General features: G+C 38.2%; 1 protein-coding gene across 1 annotated transcript in view; it reads right to left on the bottom strand.

The window, feature by feature from the left end:
- The window catches only part of KCNH8 (potassium voltage-gated channel subfamily H member 8), a 371,847-nt gene that overhangs the window by 55,343 nt on the left and 293,253 nt on the right, over positions 1-23,251 (bottom strand). The window contains exons 8-10 of the mRNA XM_032332057.1: positions 18,355-18,552; positions 7,109-7,308; positions 5,996-6,245 (exon numbers count right to left, since the gene is read on the bottom strand). Of these exons, the coding sequence (XP_032187948.1) occupies positions 5,996-6,245; positions 7,109-7,308; positions 18,355-18,552 (648 nt within the window). The remainder of the gene's footprint in view (positions 1-5,995; positions 6,246-7,108; positions 7,309-18,354; positions 18,553-23,251) is intronic.

Genomic DNA, 23,251 nt, shown 5'->3' on the forward strand with positions numbered 1-23,251 from the left:
ATCTCATATTGCCGACCCCCAGCAGTGACAACCGAAAATATCTTCTGACATTGTCAAATGTCCCCTGGCAGGCACAACTGCTCCTGGTTGAGAATGGTGGTCTGGGGCATAAGAACTAGGAGAGCAGAGTTGGGAATGGTCGGTGATAGATGGGCTCCAGACAGTTCCTTATAGCATTCGATAAATGACTTTAGACAAAGCAGTTGACATTTTTGTCACAGTTGCCTCAACTACTCAGGAGAAATAATAATGGCTCCAATTGGGGGGGGGTGCGCTGTAGAAGACCATGAAAATGTGTATTAGTAATTTTGATTCTAACACAACAATAACTTCATTATCAGCTTGCTAGTACTCAGGTTCTTTCATTTAGCTCCAACACCTCTTACAAGAGAGAGGGTGAGGAGGGAGGAGGTGCCGTCCCTCCCTCGCCTCTGAACAGGGTGGGGCACAGAGAGGTAGGGGACTTCGAGGACGGTGAAACCTACCAAATGAAAATGTGAAACACAACCAGACTCTGTCACTCTGTGACAGCGCAAAAGGCCAATTTTCCCATCAAAAACGAAAGCAAACAAATAAAAACTATGAGGTCTCGGCTTGCGCCACTGCAAGGAGAGAAACCCACTACCACTTTGCCACCCGCGCCCACACCTCACCCAGCACCCCTGCTATTTGCCCTAAAATGCTGCCGCCTCTCAGTCCGAGGCTGGATTCCTCCATCTGGGAACTAGCTTGCTTCCTTGAGTTTGCTGATTAGATCATATCGGACAATGTATTTGAATCTTTAAAGTCTTTGGGTTCATTTGAATCCATTTAACCTAGCAGGAAGGTGAGCATCAATGTAAGAGCTAACAAAGATGATTGCAGCTTCAGATATTTTATTTTATTTCATTTTTTGGAAAGATTTTATTTATTTATTTGACGGAGAAAGATCACAACTAGGCAGAGAGGCAGGCAGAGACAGAGAGAGGAGGAAGCAGGCTCCCCGCTGAGCAGAAAGCCCAATGCGGGGCTGATCCCAGGTCCCTGAGATCATGACCTGAGCTGAAGGCAGAGGCTTTAACCCACTGAGCCACCCAGACATCCCTCGAATTTATTTTAGACACAGCCATTAATTCACTCGGCATCCGTGTGAGATACGTGAAAGAAAATCCATTCCATCCTCAGACAAACCAAGGTTCGCCGCGGAAGTAATATGACCTACGTTCACAGAGGACACTGGCATGAGATTCATGGCTACGACTTGGGAGTTTCTTGGCTTTGTCCTCCTGCCTGGGCTTGAAATTTTATTATTATTTTCTTAATGGCTGCTTTGCTCCATCTCAACAGGGAATCAACAACCAACTATGGACCCACAGAGAAACCACCAAGGAAAGAATATCTTAGGAACCGTATCGAACAAATTGTCCTTTCCCCCATTCAGTTCATTTTTTAACTTACAAATTTTTATTTTTTATTGTGCCCAGCATTTCTGGAAGGAAAGCCTCTGAATTGTAGCAGACTTCAATAAAATTCTGTTTTATTGAATTTCACAGGAAAAGGAAACATGCCAAATTAACCATGAATACTTGAAATATTCATAAATATGTAACAGATAAAAATGGGGCATTTTAAAATTATTGAATTACATCTGAGTATTATCTCTGAAATAACATTAAATTCAAACCTTGAAGATGAGCCTATTTGGCCAAAGGAAAAAAGGACTAAAATCTGCACTTACAGACGGTCAGGGACTGTACAACCCGTGGTGCTAAAGGATTCAAGTTGGATCTATTGTTGTCCACCTATACTGCTAAACTTGGCAATCTTGTTTCTTATACATTTTCTTAGAAATCTAAATTGGTGCTCAAAAATGCGGCCAGGTACCGATGTAAGATGTAAATATACCCAGGATGCTTTGAATATAGCCAGTTTTGAAATTTGTATATCTAAGGAGAGTTATCATGATGTGGTGTCTTGCTACAAAATGCATTTATATTTTCCCTTAAGCAACTGGTGTTCGGAATGACTGTAGGGTCTACATACTTCCATACCTTGGGTGACCACAGCATGGCTATTTAAGTCACAGTGACCCCAGCTATAAAAACACCACCAACATCTTGCCAACCTTGGCACTTTAGAAAGAATCTGCTTATTCATTCATTTAGCAAGTATTTATGAAGCATTGACATGCAAACCGGAACTCGTGTTGAGCCCCAGCACGTGGGCACTGGTCTCTACCCTCCCTGATTTTCCAGTCTTGTGGATTTCTCCCAACCTAGATTTAGGACTTTGATCAAAGTTTCTTATTTACTCTAGGTCTCAGTATCCTTATTTCTAAAAGAAGAGAAAGACTTCTGTGGTCTCTTACTATCCCCATTTTTCAAAATTCTATTACTGGTATTTGCTAACAAGTTACTCTTCCACGGGGCGGGGGAAGGTTTTGGGGAAGGGGAAGCTGATGGGGTGCATCAGCAAACCATCCAACTTAGAGCAATAACAGGTTTAATTATAATTAGATAGACTAATACCATTGTGAAGAGCACATTTATCAGTGCTTTGTCACTTTCTTTTAAACAACAATGAAGAAATTGGTAGAAAAACACAATTACCAGGACATGAAATAAAAGTGTATAAGGCAAATGAATCCCCAGGCATCAGATTAAGAAATGTATTCATGTATTGACTGGACAACTGAATTGCTTGAATAAGTTATGGCTTGACAGCTGTTTGGTGATTCTTCTTCCCTACAACATTATATATTAGTTCATTTTGTTGGCACAGTGAATATGTATTAAATATCTATAGATCCAATGTGAAGCCACGTGCTCAAGTTTACCAAAGTCAGTATTGATTTTAATTGGCCCTATAAAACAATATTATCATGGGGAAAGTAAAATAGTCAATCTCCATTGAAATAATGTTAATCACAGAGAAAAAATATGAATAATTTGTTATCCTTGTTTGGGCTTAGTCCCAATATCACATACGAGTATTTAGAATGGTCATGTGGCAATATGCATTTAAATCACTTTTGATGTTCGACATAGTAGAAATGAAGATGTGAAAATGTTAATCATGAAAATCATAATCTGTGGAGGAAATTGGGACCAAGAGCAAAAGGCAATGAATTAAATCTTTCAGCTGTGAGTAGAATTTTTTTTAATAAAAAATCCAGCTGAATTATGTATTACAAACAATGTTAATTACCTAGAAGTCATTGAATTTGTACCTATTATGTTCTAATGTCATGGACGATACCTTCATATTTCATTCCTAGAATTGTTGCTAGTTACCGAATGTAAAAATAATACCAAGATTATGGAAAAAAACCCCAGATTGCAGATTAAATATATATATTTAAACACAGTACATTATTTTTGCTTACAAGCATATCAAATGACATAGTTTTGGAAAGATAACTATATGCCCTCTTAAAACCAAGCTATGTAAATAGGCAGACTATAAAACTGACATGGTCCTAAGGAAACCCATGGAAAAGTATTTCATGATTAAAGATGAGTTTTTGAAGCAAGTTTAGAAATCAATGTCAATTTTAATTTAGAATCACAAAATAATAGAATGGCCGTTAACTTTGCAAAGTTGATAAGTGAGCAGGAATGGTAAATTCTTCGTTTATTTATTTATTTTTTAATTTTTTTTTTTTTTTAGATTTTTATTTATTTGACAGACATTTCACAAGTAGGCAGAGAGGCAGACAGAGAGAGAGAGAGAGAGAGGAGGAGGCAGGCTCCCTGCTGAGCAGAGAGCCCAATGCAAGGCTCAATCCCAGGGCCCTGGGATCATGACCTGAGCTGAAGGCAGAGGCTTTAACCACTGAGCCACCCAGGCGCCCCTTAAATTCTCCTTTTAAAAACACACACACAGAGCCTCGTTCTGACATTGATAATGAACAGGCCAAACTGAAAATAAACTGTCAGCCACTACTCTGTACTTTAAAAAAAAAAAAAAATTTATTTAAATTCAATTTAGTTAACATTTAGTATATTACTAGTTTCAGGGATAGAATTTAGTGATTCATCAGTTGCATGTAACACCGAGTGCTCATCAGATCAAGTGCCCTCCTTAATGCCCATCACCCAATTGCCCTAGCCCTTTACCCCCCACCTCCCCATCCAACCTTTCTGTTAAGGAGAAAAAACATAAGAGGCTGAGTCAAGAAATGAGCCAAAGTTTTAAAAGACAAGCCCGGGGCGCCTGGGTGGCTCAGTGTGTTAGGTGTCTGCCTTTGGCTCAGGTCATGATCCTGGTCCTGGGATCGAGCCAGGAGCCAGGCTCTCTGCTTAGCCTGCTTCTCCTTCTCCCTCTGCCTCTCCCCTGCTTGTGCTCTCCTTCTCTCTCAAATAAATAAATAAAATCTTTTTAAAAATAAATAAAAATAAAAGATAAGCCCTACATTTCCCCCAGTTTTATAGTCTGCCTATTGACATAGCAAACTGAGTGAATATGAAGCAATGAAAAGCCCATGGGTATTTCACTATTCACTAACCTCCACCACTTCACCTTTAATCAGGGATCATCACACCAACCTAACCCCACCAGGGAACGGTATTTAAATTGGATAATGGACATAAAACACCTGGGTCATATTAGGGATTCAATATATTTTAGTTCTCTTCCCTTTTCCCAAAGTATAATCTGTTTTGAAGCTTATGAACTAGAATCAGTGATAGCAGGTTTATAATGATTATATAGAATAAGAGGCATCACTTAGAGGTGGAAAGAGCACTGGAGACAGAGTCAAAAGACCTAGGTTAGCTTTGACTTTGGAAAAATAGAGAAAATACCACTCTCGTCTGTCTCTTTGTATTAGAAAGGCTTAAATAAGACCCCATATGTAAACATGTTTTATAAATGGTTAAGTTGTCTATAAATCTTAGTACTTAAATGACTTAAAAATAAATTAGCCTCTTTGAATTTACACAAATCCTAAACATTGATATACTCCATTGGTTTTCAAAATGTATTTATTGTTTAGGCCACAACCTGACACATTCTTAGGCCTTCAATAAAGATTAGTTGAATGAACCAACAAACAAGAGAGAGTGATTTTAAAAGAAGTACACGTGGGGCGCCTGGGTGGCTCAGTGGGTTAAGCCGCTGCCTTCGGCTCAGGTCATGATCTCAGAGTCCTGGGATCGAGTCCCGCATCGGGCTTTCTGCTCAGCAGAGAGCCTGCTTCCCTCTCTCTCTCTCTCTGGCTGCCTCTCCGTCTACTTGTAATTTCTTTCTGTCAAATTAATAAATAAAATCTTTAAGTACACGTAAAAATGTAAGTAGGAATTTTTCTACATTAACTCTACCATTTTTGCCATTTTTGTCAGCTGACCTTATATTTCAATGGAAACCAATTATGTCTTAATAGATGGGAGTCAACTTTGTGGTACAAAATCTTCACAGACTATTCTGTGGAATTTCTTTGAGAAAGGAAAAAAAAGCTTGTGATCATTTTGACAATATGGGATCAGTTACTGTCATGAGAGCTTATTCTCAATGCATAATCATTTTTGCACTACTCTAGTCCAGATAAAATAATTTTTATGTTCTTCTCTGAATTTGTTCTCCACAAAAATATGGAACGCCCTCTTAAAATTGACCAGCTATTTCACCAAAAGGCAGCAGATATCATGACCAATAATTTGGCTTGAGGAATCAGAAAGCACTGTGTTCATTTTCTTATTATGTTATTTGGGACAAATTAAGTTAACTAAAATACTATTTATTTATTTATTTATTTCTAAAAATGGGTTAAGATCCATACTGCTGGATTTTTAACAAGAATGAAATGATATATTGGATGTAACAGCACAGTGTAAACTCAGTATGTGGCATAATAATTAATAATAAACAGTTGGCAAATTAAATCCACTTAAAGAATAATCCTAATCCCATATATTCATCCAGAATTTTCTTACAGGAGCAGTATCCCCCCCCCATTTTCTCTTCTTAACTTATGCTCTAGGGCAACATTTCATGAACCTTTTCAACTCAGACCTACCAAGAATAGCCAGCACCATGCTGTCTTTAAGAACTTCCATGGAGCCTGAGCATACAAAGTAGATGGCCTGCAAAGCATCTCCTTGACGCAGCAGATACTCCCCCGGAGCACAGAAAGAGGTTTTGATGTGCAGAGACAGAGACCTGAGGCAGCCCCGGCTGGCACACTCAAAGAGGGACAACTGCAAGATTTCCTTGTTCAAGTGCATAGTGATGTCAGAACGCAGCTCGTCCGGAAAGTCTTTCAAAAGCTGTCAAGATGAAAGGAGAAATCAAGCTGGGGTAAGTCCGGTCTGATTGATTTACTCTGTAAGAGAAAAGGGGTGTTCTTCTGTTTGACCAACCAGAGTACAGAAGGGGAAGTATATGTCTATTCAACCCTGGGGCGATTATTCAGTGACTGTGACCCCGGTTAGGTTCTACTGAAAAAATCAGCTGATAATAAGTCTGGAGAACTAGGATAAATTAATAGAAGACTCTAGAAGGAAAATATATGGCTTCTTGTGACTTGCTTCTCACAAAGACTCTCTCTCAGGACAGAAGATATGGAATTTGGATGCCCTGGTGTTTCCTCTAGCATCATGATTGTGTCAAGAGAGGAGAAACCAAATAATTGCTCAGAAGTGTGAATGACAGTGTAATTGGGGGTTGTAGCAGGTTACTTTATTTATAGGATACTTTTCTTACAGTAGTGGTCTGGGGTATTCCTGGAAGTCCACAGATAACATATGTGCCGGAAGACGTATGCTTTCTCACTTTGTTCGTTTTAAAGGCACCCAGTAACTTGGTTAATCTAATAATCCAACTTGACACAATTTAGTGGTTCCAAGAATTGACTGGTTCCTCCAAAGATGGTAAATGAGAATGAAAGACCACCCAACCGACCGAAGTATAAGTCAGTGTAATACATTGGTCCATCCAAAGTGGCATCATGAAAACATAAGCCGAAGCAGATGAAAGAAGATGGACTGAGTTTCATGAGGGACTAAAAATTGGAGATAAAGAAGTTGGTGGGTGTGTACTTCTCTTCTGAAACCTGCATTAGAGCACCTTGCTTTTACCTAAGAATATGTGCTTTCTGCCTGAAAACTTCGACATGTGAAATGAACATTACCTCATTTGAATCTATTCCATTGTTGACTGACCAGGTTGTTTGGAAATATTCGAGCATCCTCTGCTTGAGCTGCTGGGGCAGGTGATGGACCCGTATGAAGTCCTTCAGATCCTTAGTTCTAGTGTGATAGAGGGACCATCTGGAATACATCCTCTGTATGATCGCCGTCACGTTTCCAAACACCAGGGCATGCATCAAAGCTAGAGAGGACAACACAGCATACATGGGAAAGAACTAGGATGGAAAATCTAAGTCTAGAATTACAGTTCATGTATCCTGAATTCAGTGGAGGATGCTTATGTGGCCATGTTGGTACAGCTGTTTTGGTATACTACGCTGTCAGAGGGCATCCCAATGCAGTCATTTGAATCCAGATGGCTTGATCGAGTAAAAACACCTTTTAAGAATACTCAGTAATAGACAAAAGGGCCCCTCTGACTCACACTTATTCTGTCAGCAGCTTTTCTGGCTATGATAAACTTTTATTTTGTACTTTTTGCATCTAAATTGTTTTAAAGTTAAGTATAATTTAATGGCCATGAGAAAATAATTTTAATATAATCTCATAAAATAAGCTATAAAGTTATAGTTCAATGGTTATCATAATAACAAATACATTTTAAAAAACCAAGTCTATTAGCGGGGTGCCTGGGTGGCTCAGTCAGTTATGTGTCTGACTCTTGATTTTGGCTCAGGTCATGACCTCAGGGTCAGGACAGCCCTAATGGGCTCTGCCCTCAGCACAGTCTGCTTGTCTCTCTCCCTCCCCTCTTCCACAAATCCCCCATTTGTGCGTGCATGCACACACTCAAAAATAAATAAATAAAATCTTAATAAGTCTATTAAAACCAGTTAAACTTTATTTGTCTTTCCCCTAAGTCATCACTTAAAATGAGTTTTCAGATATTAAATATAACACATTTTGATCAATAAAGGTATGGAGAAAATTGCTAGAAACGTAATTGAGGATTTTCTGAGCAAGCAAAAGCTGAGATTCCTATGGCTTTCATCACCAGCCTTGCTTCAGCTCTGTGTCACTTACATTTTAAGGGAGCTATCAGAAAATCTGAGGCCATTAAAGAAACAAATGCATTCATAGAGAAAAACAGGTATTCTACTTAGAGTCATCTTTGCCATTCTGAGAGGAGCCAGATGGTATGTGTGTGTGTGTGTGTGTGTGTGTGTATGACTCCTGTTTCGATGAGATTTCTCAGAGAGTATTTAATCCCCACTTTCTTGCTGAGACTTCCCCTTTCTCAGAAAACCACCAAATTATAATTGGATAGAAGACTTTGTTCACAAGAACTCAAGAGTTGCTGTGGTTTGGAGATGGGTCTTCTACTGGGAAAAAAAGTGATTTCTAGGAAATTCCAATTGTAAGGAGTGGTCAACTACTTTAAAGTCAGAAAAGGTAGGACAAGAATTTGTACTAATTGTTAGCCAAGCAGAATCAGAATGGCCTCTGCGGACACCAGCAGAGAGTCCAAGAAGGCCTTGGACCCACCCGGGGCTGTGGCACTGTGAGAGCTGAGAGCTAGGTATAGTTACATTTATGGGCAGATCAGCTTTCAGTGATATTCAGATTTCAGCCCTGAACCCCATCCTGGACAGGATTGACGATGAGGTAAGCTCAGGGGTTTGGTGAAATCATCTGTTTTAATAGCTTTTGGTTTAAAAAAAAAAAAGACTAAAAATTTAGTATTTTGTCTATTAGGATCCATCAAACTGTCCCTGTACCAAAATCTCAATGTCCAAGGAGATCTGTTAAAGTTTCTTAGCATCAAAATGGATACATTACTGTAAATGTGTCAGTACATCACTGCATCTATCTTCCTGAATCTTCGTCCTATTTCAAGGTAGCCCCAAATAAAATTCTTTCTTTCCTCTGCATTTGCCAGAAATTAGCGACCACTGGCATGCTATCTGCAATCTAATCTAACACTGGAATGAAAATTCTTTCTGGTTCTATATCATCATTTCTCTATGGAAGATACGGTAACCACGCCTATAAAGGTGGTAACCATAAAGAGGCCCTCAGCATTTTTGAAAAGTTACTAGAATGGGGTTAAACTTAGGGTGATATACAGGAGGAATATAATGTTGCAGAGAGAATATGGACTTCAGAATCAGACAGCTCAGGATTCGAAACCTGATTTTGGCACTTCCTAACTGTGAACTTGGGAAGACGTATAATTCTCATGGGTGCAGTTTCCTAATGTATAAATGGGCATAGTAGTACCTTACTCACAGGGCTTTTTTGAGATCTAAGGAGTTTATATATATATATATATATATATATATATATATATATATATATATATTTAAAAGTGTCCAATATTTTGTGTGAAAATCAGTGGGCACTCAATTTATGTTCATTATTCCCATGAGAGTGGAAAACATAATTGCAAATTTTCAACACACTCAATGGCATAAAATATGGGGAAAGGACTCAGTTGATTTTCCAGTAACCTCTTAAGTATTTAAGAGTGGTTTTAGTGGAAATAACTTCTCGATGAAAGAAATTCAAGGAATATTTAATGCTGTATGCCTGCTCCATACAAACATAAGTATATATTCTCCCTAAATTTTCAAAAATCAATGTCTCCCAACAGGTGAAAACTATTCCAAGAAAACTGTATATTGCCTAATAACTTAGTGTTGAATGGCTCTTGGTATATCCATAAAAAGATGAATGGATAAAGAAGATGTGGTATATATACACAATGGAATACTATGCAGCCATCAAAAGAAATGAAGTCTTGCCATTTGCGACGATGTGGATGGAACTAGAGGGTATCATGCTTAGTGAAATAAGTCAATCGGAGAAAGACAATATCATATGATCTCCCTGATATGAGGAAGTGGTGATGCAACATGGGGGGTTTAAGGGGGCAGGAGAAGAATAAATGAAACATGATGGGATTGGGAGGGAGACAAACCATAAGTGACCCTTAATCTCACAAAACAAACTGAGGGTTGCTGGGGGGAGGGAGGGTGGGAGAGGGGGGTGCGGTTATGGACATTGGGGAGGGTATGTGCTATGGTGAATGCTGTGAAGTGTGTGAACCTGGCGATTCACAGACCTGTACCCGTGGGGATAAAAATACATTATATGTTTATTAAAAAATAATAATAAATATAAATAGAGGTCCATTCTTCTGTATGTTTGTTAAAGCACAGTAGTTCTGATGTCAAGTACTTTGTTTGGAAGAAGAGACCTCTATTTAAGGTAAACACTCAGCAAAGAAAGCAAACAATTCCGCTCCAAGTCAAAGAAATTAAACATCAGTTTTGGGCTCCGTTAATATACTTATGGGCTCAGTCTTTGGAAGCCCTACCATCTGTAAAAGTATAAAATAGTCTTTCATGGAGACTAAACTGAGGACTGAGAACAATTTTATTTCATTTATTTTAACACTGCTTTCCTTAATTATGTGTATGATTTTAACTTTGCTTTGCTTAATTATAATGTGGGTAAAGCACTTAAAGTAAGAGAAGTAATATGTTCAGATCATTTAGCATCCTAATTGTACATTATCAATAAAATGAATTACTGGATTAATTGTAGCATTCTCAGTGTTGTTGGAAAGTCCTCGTCTGCATCTGAGTCACCATAATTTCACAGTCGCATTTCAGCAGAGGCAAATACTTCTCATATAAGTAGTTAAAAAATAAAACCCCCAACTCCCATAATTTTTCAGTTTTCATAGTTATTCTGCTTCTCTGTCCTGGTTATCACTCTCACACGGGCAAAGAGTGAATAGAACTGTCAGGCCAAATCATCCCATCTGCTATGGCAGTTTGACTCCAGAATTGCAAAATCCAGGTCACTTTGGAAGTCATCATTCACTTTTCCTTTTACTCCTAGAAAATCTGATGTATATAATTCTTAAAGTAGCATGCTAGGGCTGCTGCTGAGTGTGTGGGAGGCTCCTCTGCTTTGTGTAGGAATGTTGTATCAAATGCATTTTGTAAAATCTCGTCATAACATTAGGTCTTGGGAGGAACCTCCATAATTGGCGTCTCAGAAGAAAGTCAAGAGACCTTAAATGAAAGTGCACTCTTAGAGCTTTGCCTGGCTTTCTTTTTCTTTGTCTCCTTCTTCTTCCTCTTTGTCTTCTCCTTTCCTTTCCCATTTCTCTTCCCTCCCCCGCTCTTCCCTCCCCTCTCCCCGCTTTTACCCCTCTCCACTTCTCTCTCTGCATTGCGGGCCACACTGCTCTCCTGAGGTATAACACCCTTGCTGAGTTCTTCCACCAACCATTTTGCAGGGCCTTCCTGACTGTTGGCCCCTGATATAAAAGGAGACCAGAGCTCAGGCTTAGGGTAATCTTAGCTGCCTTCCTCCTCTTTCCCACCTACTCACTGACCTGGAATTTTCCACGCCTGCTAGAGTACACTGGGTTGTGGATGGCAGATGGCAGAGAAAACAGAATGAGAACAATTTCCTAAATGACAAATTCAAATGGCAGTGTATACATCTTTAAAAAGCCTGAATTTGTGAACACCATAGCCCATATGGGTCCAATAAAATTATGTCAGGAGAATATATTTAGGATGAGAGGACCCAAGGAAAGCCTTAACTGTTAGGAATTTCACTTTACCTTTTTTGGGACAAGAATGCCTCATTTAAACGGGACATGTCCTCAGGGATGAGTCACCTTCACTAGGAAGTTTTATCTAACCTCTAAGCCTAACAGACCTGTCAACGGGGGCTGACTTGTTAGGTGTCCATGAGTTAGCCATTATTAAATATGATAGAAGAGCTTTTAAAGAAATGGGAAAATGTTCTAATACATTTTTGTTTCATGGCAAAAATGATATGCAGAGTTAATATAAATATTGTCAAAAAGAGGACTATAGATGTATAAAAAGACTGAAAAGACTATCTTTTGGTAATGGGATTTTATGTAATTCTAATTTTTGTGTGGATTTTTCAGTCTTTTCTAAATGTGCATTATAATAGGAAAAATTAAAATGGAAAAAGAAAGAACATCATCTGCCCAAGTTTCTATTTCCATTACTAAACTGTGAACTCCTCGAAGGAAAATATCATGTCTTAGTCATTTTTGTTTCCCCAGCATCTAGCACAGTGCCTGGCATAATGTAAGTGTGTCATAAATATTTATGGAACTGAAGTGAACCTCTGGTCATTTGATACTTTCTTTAAAAAGTTTTTTAATCCTAAGGAATTAGCTTAGAAAATGTAATATGAATAGTTCAGCCCCCAATCCATCCCTTCACCCCCACCCCACGCCCCAAAGACAATCTTTTAAAATCATTTATTTCAGGTCTTGTGAATTATCGCCAATATTTTAGACAACATAACTTTACTTCTATTGCTTGACTCATCATATTAAGACAAGCCTTAAAAACAACCTGACATGAAAGGCGGGAACTCAGCTATTAGCTACCCTCCCATCATCCCACACGTGGTAGTTACTATTTTTAGCTATCTATTATAATTTTACCCGGCAAAATTAAGATCAATAACACATCAAGAAAACTATGCAAATACTAAATATACAGCTCATTGGGATTTCTTAAAGTGAATCACCCTCCCAATAAATAAACAGGATAGTACCAGCACCCCAGGCCTCCCTATGTCCCCTTCACAGACACTAACCAGCCCCATTACCAAAGTTAACAGCAGTTGTGAGTTATATTGCAATCCATAAGTTTTGCCTACTTTTAAACTTTCTCTAAACAAAGTCATACAATATGTACTTTTTGGTATCTGTCTTCTCTGCTTAGCATTGTTAGTAAGATTCATCCATGTGGTTGCGTGATGTGAGAATTCATTCATTCTCATGACCGTATAAGTACTGTATTGAGTAATGGCTTCACAATGTACTTATTTATTCTCCTACTAATGGGCATTTCCAGTTTGAGATTCTTACAATTACGCTTGTACAATCATTTATCTGTCTCTGTCTCTCTCTCTCTATATATATGAGTATTCCATTGGATAAATACTCAGAAGTAGAAGCGTTGAGTGGCAGAGTACCAGTATGTTCTGTTTTGGTAGATATCAACAAAACTTTTGCACCACGTGCATCCCATCGATTGTATAGAAGTCAAGATGTTTCATATTCTCTCAGACGCTTGGGTTGTCATTGTTTTTAAGAGTAGCATTCCAGTGACTATAAATGCTATCTAATTTTGATCTGAATTTACATGTCCTTGATGAATGATGTTAAGCATCTTTTTATATTTGTATTGTCTATATGGCCTGGAAATCTGTTTGTGAAGTACTTTTTAAGGTTTCTATGCGTTTTTGGATTGTCTGCTCTTACTGATTTGTAGATAGTCTTTATATATAATAGGTAAGAGTCTTTTGTCAGGTAAATATTTGCAAATACTGTCTCCTACGCTATGGCTCTCTTTATGCTCTTTAAATAATGTTTTTTTTTTTTTTTATAAATACAAATTCTGTAGTTCAACTTATCCATTTGTGGTTAGGGCTCCAGGAGGAATTAATATTATTGTACAGTTTTAGAAGTTGTCAAGGTTGTTTTTCAACACCCAGATATACCCAGATATACATTTGACCCAGCAACTTTTATTGAAAGAATCATCATTCCCCCTTCACACTGCATGTCACCTATGTCATAATAAAGTGACCATATGTGCATGGGCCTATTTCTGAACTCTTCTATTCCACATGTCTTATTAGTCTGTTCCTGAGCTAACATGTGCTTTCTTTCTCTTTTTCTTTCTTTCTTTCTTTCTTTTTTTTTTTTTTTTTTTGATTTACTTATTATTTGAGAGAGAGAGAAAGGAAGAAAGTAGAGGGGAGGGACAGAGGGAGAGCTAGAATCTCAAGTATATTCCCTACTAAGCACAGAACCAAACACAGGGCTCAACCCCAGGACCCTCGATCATGACTTGAACTGAAATCAAGAGGTGGATGCTTAACTGACTGAGTCACTCAGGTGCCCCTATCATGCACTTTCTTAATTGCTGTAATGTTACAATGCATCTTGATATCTGTAGTGCAAATCTTCCAATTTTGTTTTTCTTTACAATTGCTTTGACTAGTTTTAGCTGTTAGAAATATCTTGTCATTTTTCACACACACACACACACACACACACACACACCTACCCATCAACAGACATAAACACACATCTACTAGAATATGCATTGGCATTGCATTGAATATTCAGATTAATTTGGGAAAAACTGGTATATTTATAATATTGAGTCTTAAAACTATCACCATTGTATATCCTTCCATTATTTTAGACCATTTGTAAATTTTCTCAACAATGTTTTGTAGTTTTTGGTATAGCAGAATTGTACATTTGATGTTTGATATTTTAAAAATCACTTCTTATATTTTATTTTCTAATTGTTACTAGCATCTAGAAATACTATTAATTTATGCGTATTGAACTTATATCTGTCAGCTTTACAATATTTGGTCATTAATTGTAATAATTGTTTGAAACTTTTTTTTTTTTTTTTGGTTTTGATTTGCATTACTTTTTTTTTTTTTTTTCATTTTTTTTTTTTTTTATTTCCAGCATAACAGTATTCATTATTTTTGCACCACACCCCGTGCTCCATGCAATCCGTGCCCTCTATAATACCCACCACCTGGTACCCCAACCTCCCACCCCCCGTCCCTTCAAAACCCTTAGATTGTTTTTCAGAGTCCATAGTCTCTCATGGTTCACCTCCCCTTCCAATTTCCCCCAACTCCCTTCTCCACTCTAAGTCCCCATGTCCTCCATGCTATTTGTTATGCTCCACAAATAAGTGAAACCATATGATAGTTGACTCTCTCTGCTTGCTTAACTTTTAAGGTTACTTTTTTGTGTTGGGTGTTCTCTATCCTTACATAGATTTGTCCAGGTATGCTTATTTTTTCTCATTATTTTTGCTGGATCTCTTTGATAGTTTTAATTATTCTTCCCACAAATCAGTGGTTCGCACACATTGTCATTACAGCTGCTCACATGAAAGCTTCCCCTTCCTCCCGCCTCCTCACTCAGCCAGTGAGTGCCTGTGCCCTAGATAATTATCTGGGGTTTTGGCAGTCACCTGCAACATTTAATATTGCTACTGCCTGCTTTTGTAGTAAATATTGTATCTCTGTCATTAGTAATTTCATTAGCCTTGCATGGAGATTCCTAATAAGTTACCTCAGACTTGATTCTGTAGTAATATATACATAAATTTATTTATTTATTTTAAAGATTTTATTTATTTATTTGTCAGAGAGAGAGAGCACAAGCGGGGGGAGCAGCAGGCAGAGCAGGCAGAGGGAGAAGCAGGTTTCCTGCTCAGCAAGGAACCCCGATGCGAGACTTGATTCCAGGACCCTGGGATCATGACCTGAGCTGAAGGCAGCCACTTAACCGACCGAGCCACACAGGTATCCCAATATATACTTAAATTAAAAAAAAATAGATTATTTGTGTCTATTTATAGAACTTAAGGGAATAAAATTAATTTCTAGTATATAATAAAATGGATATTTTGTAAGAGGTTTGCTAGGTCTCAGTGAATTCAGGCCTTTGAACACACTAAACCTCTGCTGCCTTATATCTAAATTAAGGTGTTAATAACTTCTATCTCCCAGTGTTGTGAGAAGTAAATGAACAAAATGTTCCATATTGTGAGTACTTATGATTAGCTCTTGAAGTTATGCTAGTTAGTTAATTAGAAAATATTAAAATGCAGGCATCATTTCTTCTAGCCCAGGGTAATTGTCACAATAATAGTTATTTCCTACAAACACAAATTTGAGAAGCTTTAACTAATAAATTCAGGTTGCTTAGATGCCATTTGTCATTTGAAAGCAATGGTTTCCTCAGTGCTATTCAAGTCACCTAAATGCTTTAATGCCACTGACAAATGAGTACTGGTTTTGCACCAGGATAATTTGATCAACGAATATTTAATAAGTGACAAAGTAACATTATCTGATTATTTCCCCTATCTTTTGGCCCTGGGACCAGCATTGCTTTCTACTTACAGTGAATAGCAGGGAATAATTTATGCCTTACCCATTTCTGATGCAGGACCATTCACAATATAGTATGTGGATCAATAGAGAATAAAAGCTCAATTATCTAGCAGATTCTTGAAATGTCAGATCAGTAGGTTAAGCCTTGAGCACTTGAGCATTTCCTCAGATTTCCACCAGGAATAGAAGAAACATGGGCAAATATTAAATAAGTATAAACTGTGTGTATTGGCAAAATGCTTGTCATTTTGCTAAGCTGAAAGATGGGCAGTCAAGGAGACTGGTGATTTGAGAAGTCATAATACTGGGCATAAAACAGCCACCACGGTGTCTGGCACATTGCAGCTCTTTAGAAACCCAGAGTTCCTGTTCTCTGCTCCCCGGGCTGTTGCTGCTGTACCTCAGCCAAGAGCTGCAGCAAATCCCAGCAGTCCCAGCACGCCACTTCAGCAACTCTGCCCCAGCACTGCCTTTCCAAGAAAGTCTCCCGATCCCTGGCCCATGCTTTGTCACCGCCTCTGAACTTCCCCAACTGATTTGGCACGTAGCATTTACTGCCTGCTATTATTACAACTCTTTCCATGTCTTTCAGCCCATCTCTTCCAAACTGGATCACAAGTTCCTTGAGGGAAGGGCTGGCTGATACTTCTTTGATTTCAACATACGCTGGGTGAGTCATTGCTTAAAGCCCCAAATACTCATTTTGTATCTCCCACACAAGGAAGGTGGTAGGAACCATCCCCTATTATATGGTTTGAAACTCTAAGAGATAGCTGGGATTAAGGCCATTAAAAGAACATGATAAAATAGGAGAAACATATGGGGACGAAAACACTGATAGAACCCTAGTTTAAGAATCCTGGCCTAAGAAGAATGTATACTTGATCCAGGTAAACATTCACATCTACTATTCCATGAGAGCCATCTTATAATTCAGTAAGTTTCCTATTAGGTGTTTATAGATGGAAATAAGCATTTATTTGGCTTCAAACCTTGCCTCTTTATCTTACGGATGGTATGACATTGGGAAAGTTACTTTGTTTCTTCAAGCTTTAGATTTATCATCTGAAAAATGTTGATAAGAATGGTGTCAATCCTGTATGTTAGGAGGTTCAGAAAAGGGAAATTAAACAAAAGGTTTCAACAGAGGAAATTCACTATAGGGAACTGGTTTTCCTGGGGCTAGAGAGTTAAATGAGTAAAAAAGAGAGTATAAAGGTAATGTGGATATAATAACCGCAAGAAGGAGTTTCTGTCCTTGGAGATGAATAAACAAGGGGGAGAAGCGCACTTATCAGAACATAGAAGCGCCAAAGAGGAGCCATGAGGAGCTGTCAGAAACTAGGGCTCTGACTTTGGATGCGGAGACACTCCCAACGGATGCAGGGATCTCCAAGACCCAATGAGGTGGTTGTGGGAGTGCCTGAAGATGCTGAATGCTGGGACCACGTGCTGCTGATTGAGGTGGTCTGCCAGGGAAGGTACATCAGACACATCAGAAGCAGGCAGTCTCCTGGCTCCACCTCCTGCTTCCCAGTCTTCCTCTGGCGCCCCTGGAGGCGGAAGTCACTGAAGTGGGCTGGCAAGGAAAAAGGAGGTTCGCAGGGTCCAACCCCAGCATTACAAAGCACAGCACAGAAGGTAGGTTTGGAGTTCCCAAACAATAGTATATTAGTTTGTCTGTTCTTTAAAAGGGATAGTAATAGTGCCCAACCCATAGGTTTTTCCTTTTAGATTTACTCTGGGTATTGTACTGAAGCATTTAGCACAGAGAAAGAAACAAAAAAAAACCAATTTCAAATGTTAAATATTTATTGTTGTATTGGATGTTTTCTTTGCTTTTGTTTTATTTTTAACTAAGTAATCTATCAAACACCTTTAATTTACTATATTAGTATTAATAAAATTTGATAACAGTGACCTGTTTGAGACTATAAAGTGGAGTTTCAAACATATACCTGGAATTCAGACTCAAGTAATTCACAAACACTAAGGATAAACAGTACATTGAGAAAACTAAGTTCCTATCTTTTCAAAATCAACCGTCAAGTAAATGGTTACTTCTTCATCTGTCCAGAAAATGGAATTCCTTGACATCATAGACTTTCACTGCTAATCTATATGTATATTAAAGTGTTTGTCACTGATTTTCTAACTAGTGCTTTTAAACTCTTCTGATTAATATGTTTCTATTGCGTTTTAGGACTGAATAAACAGAACAGCAATAGTATGGCATATTCTCTTGGTGTGAAAGAAGAATTTCCCTTACCACCAATCAGCATGGTGCAGATGGAGAAGATCTTTTCCGCATCTGTATTAGCAGAGACATTCCCAAACCCAACGCTGGTGAGGCTGCTGAGGGTGAAGTACAGAGCGGCAATATAGGCACTTCGGATAGATGGGCCCCCTAAGGTATTGTTGCCATAGTACGGAGATTCTAGTCTCTTTCCCAACTCATGGAGCCAGCCTGCAATGGAAGAAAGAATGAGAACTTAAGCCCAAAGAGTAAAGTCCCAGTATGAGCACCTGGCGGTAATGATAAATGAACATATAGGGACATTTGCTCAGGAGAAAGAAGAGAGAAAAGCTAAAAGGAAGGGAAAGGCAAGGAATGAGGTTCCATTGCTACAAAGCAAAAATATCACTTTTATGCAAGCTGTTCTGTATAAGACACAGCAGAGAAGTGGGCTTTCAAGAGCAGATGGGTAGTCAAAACTAAACTAGTTACCCTAATACTGGAGATTACCTGTAGAGATAGAAGCTGAGATTGCTACTATCAGTAAGAGTGTTGTTCAGCACCTTTCTCAATTGGAATTTTAAGAGACTAAAATGTCTAGTGGGTATTTTTAAACCCTACATGATGATAAATAGCAGCAACCACAAGAATCTAGACTTCACACGGATGAGAAACACTTTATTTCCATCCTGTACAACCTTGCCACATTTTATCCACTTGGGCTGACATCTAGTTGGCTTACAAATAGCTCATGTTACCTTCCTCAGGAAGTCTTCTCTGGAACCCCATCCTGCCTTTGGGGATGGAGGGGGAGATCTGCACAACTAACAGTTACTTGCAATGAAACTGGAGTGCCCCTTGCTGTTGTGTCATACTCCTCGTGTATATATGAGCCCCAACTAATCAAATTAAGTGCTTTAAGCATATGCAGTTTATTGTATGTAAATTATGCTGTCATAAAGCTGTAAAAAAGCTACATTAATAAATATGGTACTGTAATAGCAAGTATGGTATTGACAATAATAGAACAGAAACACAACACAAAGACCACCTTAAAATCCTTCCTGGGTGGCTCAGTTGGTTAAGCAGCTGCCTTCGGCTCAGGTCATGATCCCAGCGTCCTGGGATCGAGTCCCACATCGGGCTCCCTGCCAAGCAGGGAGCCTGCTTCTCCCTCTGCCTCTGCCTACCAATCTGTCTGCCTGTGCTAGCTCTCTCTCTCTCTAACAAATAAATAAATAATTTTTAAAAATCTTAAAAAAAATATCCTACCTTGGAAATACTTATCCTCTAAGGTTTTGTATTTCAAAATCCTATCTCTTTCACTGTATGTGTGTATGTTACAAAACACTGTCATGATTCAGCTGAACCCCTAAAGTTCATAAGACTTCTGTTAAGAGAATTATTCACTGACCACAACTTTCTTATAAACTCTTCATTTAATGGCTGCCCCAGAAGAGATCAAAGTCATTACACTTTTTAAGTAGTAATAATGCTGTCATTATCAACTAAAGTTATAGATTATGGAACTGTGCTAGGTAATTAAAATGCATATTTTAAACAACTGGGAACTCCTTGAGACGGAGGAGAATTGCTTAGTGGCAAGTTATCGTGTCTTTTTCATCCTATGTCTCTAGAGAAGTGTTTCTCAACCTTTAGCTTGTCTCAGAAACATCTAGAGGGCTTGTTAAACAGAGATAGCTAAGTCCTATCCCTGGAGTTTCTGGTACAGTTCAAGAGGTTGGGGGTAAGGGGCTGAGAATCTGCCTTTGTAATAGGTTCCCACATGATGCTGATGCTGCAGATGGAGGGGACCATGATTTGAAAAGCCACTACTCTGGAACAATGGTTCTCAACACTGGCCATGACTGGGAAAGCTTTTTAAAAAAGACACTGCCCAAGTGCCACCTCCACTAACTGCACCAGAATTTCTGTTGCCAAGACCAGGTACTGGCATTTTTTCAAAGGTTTCCCAGTAGAATCTAATGTGAAGATAGAACCGAGAACCACTATTCCAGAACTTATCAAAGCACTGACAGGAGTAAGTTTTAATAAATGTTACTTTAAAAAGTGAATGAATTAATGAATGTATAAATGATTCTTGCACTCTGTCACAGTATGAGACAGTATGACAACACTGACGAAATAAAACAGCACATGTGCATTTGTAAATCTGTCCTAGAATAATGAAAGTATGTTTTGATAATAGAGAATAATAACAAAATGTAAGTTAGACATTGTAAAAGGTGATGCTGTTAGTAAACCATGTCCATTTACTCTGTCTGGGTAGGCTTTGTGAAGGAATGAACTTTAGTGATGGGGTTCAGAGCAGACTTCCCTAGAATGTGCCACTTTGGCATGTGAATTATTTGTGATGAAGGCATTCAAGGCTTAACAGACTCAAGAAGAGCCTTTTACTTCCCTCTCAACTACCTAAAAGAATTTAGATAAGAGGCCTGTACCAAGAAGGGAGCTATTAACAGGGATAACTTTTTATATCACAATAGCAAACATTTGTTTACCAAACATTTGCTCTTCTTATCCTCCAAAGAATTGTCTTCCTTCTTTTTGCAGCCCTTTTGCCTTAGCTCAGGATGACATATAAACCTCAGGTGCCTGTCTTTGACCCCCTCAAGTCTACATGAGTCTTCTATATGTACTAAATTAAATTGTTCTTCTGTTTGATTGTCGTGTGTCAATGTAATTATTAGGCTAGCCAAAGAACATAACAGGGAAGAAGGAAAAAAATTCCTCCCCAGCACTAGATTCAACACAGATTTAAATCTGGATTCTTCCATGTATAAGCTATAGGAATGACTAACTTCTTTGAACTTCACTTTTCTCATCTGTGAACACAAGGATACTGTCTAACTTATAGGGCTGTAGTGGATCAAATGATGTGCCACATATGAAAATGCCAACTACTATTACTGGCCGAGGGTTAGTGTGTCATATCTCTTTTCTCTCTCTTGCTTCTCTTACTTACATTGGAACGAGAAAACTACAAAAGCCAGAAAGGTAAGAGAAAATAAGGGACCACGGGTGAACTGTAATGGAAAAAGAAGGTGGTGACCCCATCTATTCAGTAAAATTTAAGATAGGGATTAGCATTTCCTAACTAATAACAACAAAAGGGAGAGAATCCCGAAGGCAGTAGTTCTTAAAATTGGAAGAGTTATACACCCTTGTGTGAATCTGAAGAAAGACGTGATCCTTTTGTCAGAACAAAGTACATGTGAAGACACTTGTACCACTCTGTATTCATTTTCATTTAGCTCATGGCTTCATGAAGCCCTTTCATACATATCAGATTAAAAAGCTCTGTTTTAGCAGTTTAAGTGAGGGGGAGGAGGAAGTGATAAAGGTCGATTGGTTAAAACTTAGTTTAATCTTGTATAGAAAAGATTTGGAAATAAAGACAACTTATCTAAGAGCAATTGAAGAGATATTACAAAAGCAAATCAAATGTGTATATAAAAAATATTACGGGTATATTTATATACACTGTAAGAAGGCAGTCCAGACACAGAGGTCAAATCAGGAAGCAGAGATAACATCTGAATTTATCATCATATTCGGGTTGTTGATTTCTTAGGATAATGCCCCTGTAGGCATTAGATCCCAACATTGTCAAATATGAAAACCATAAGATTCTGAAGGGCTAGTGGGTTGGCTATTTCTCATGCGTCTTCCAACTTGTGCTCTGAAAGGGATGTCATATTATTTCTGCTGGACAAGGAAGGGATTAGAGGGATTTGTCCCTTTATTCCGTATTGGTCATTTCTGCTAATTACTGGGAAGCTGAAAAATGTTATTTCGCCCAAAGAGTAAATATTGAATGATCTAATTTTTGTTTTAGTTGATGCACAGAGGAAGAAAAAAAATCAGAAATAATAAAGCTACTCTTTCCTCTTGGGTGAATCAGCTACTCAATCAGACTATGAAGAAACATCTGGATCCATCTATTGATCTTAAATTAAGGTATTCATTTACAACAGAAGCTAGTTTTCTCACAAAAAAAAAAAAAAAGCAAACAAACCAACCCAGTCAATATATTCGGTTAAAACTCCTTAATTTGAACAGAAGTAAAACACTTAAGAATTCTCTGAAACAAATCAGTGTCCATATAGGTCTATTTCTGTGATAAAGTAGGATAAAAGTTTATATTAGGACATACAGATTATATTAGATTATATCTTCATACAATGCATGTTCATTTACAATGTGTGAAGCTATCTCAGAAGTGATTCAGGGAGCAAAACACAGAGGAACAACAGACCTACTTTTGTTGATGTCTCTTTTCTGTCTAGCCAACTGTTCTGTCTATTTTCAGAAACATCTTGTTTTTTAAGAAAGGTTGCTACTAAACTGTGTTACAGCTGACAGAGCAAAAGTAATAATGATGATGACAAAACCTGGTAACAAGGAAAGGAGGTAACACCCACAAATCCGGGGATTGGCTCTGTGGGCTAAATAAAACTTTTTCACAGAACAGCGCGTCCAAAATGAGAGCACATGTTCACTGTAACAAGACAACATGTCACTGTACTGTACAGAAGAAACAGTTTAACCAATTTGGAAGCCAATCTTTTTTTATGCTGGAGAAACTTGTCTCTAAAGGAAGGGATGTCCTAGAACAGTCTGTCTGCTTCTGCTCAATTTTTTTTTCCCTAAAGAACATTTTGAAGGAAAAATACATATGCAACATAAAGTAAAATCTAATATACTGAATAAATCGCCCTCTCATAAAAACAAAAGATATCATAAAATAATCTTGTCATTAGTGAAATTGATTACACAAATAAAAGAGTAGATTTTTGGAATAAAGATCAATTTTGAAGATAGAATGACTCTTTTTTTTTTTTTTATCAGAGAGAGAGAGGGGGAGAGAGCAAGCACAGGCAGACAGAATGGCAGGCAAAGGCAGAGG

Source organism: Mustela erminea, chromosome 1 (assembly GCF_009829155.1).
Source record: "Mustela erminea isolate mMusErm1 chromosome 1, mMusErm1.Pri, whole genome shotgun sequence".
NCBI lineage: Eukaryota > Metazoa > Chordata > Mammalia > Carnivora > Mustelidae > Mustela > Mustela erminea.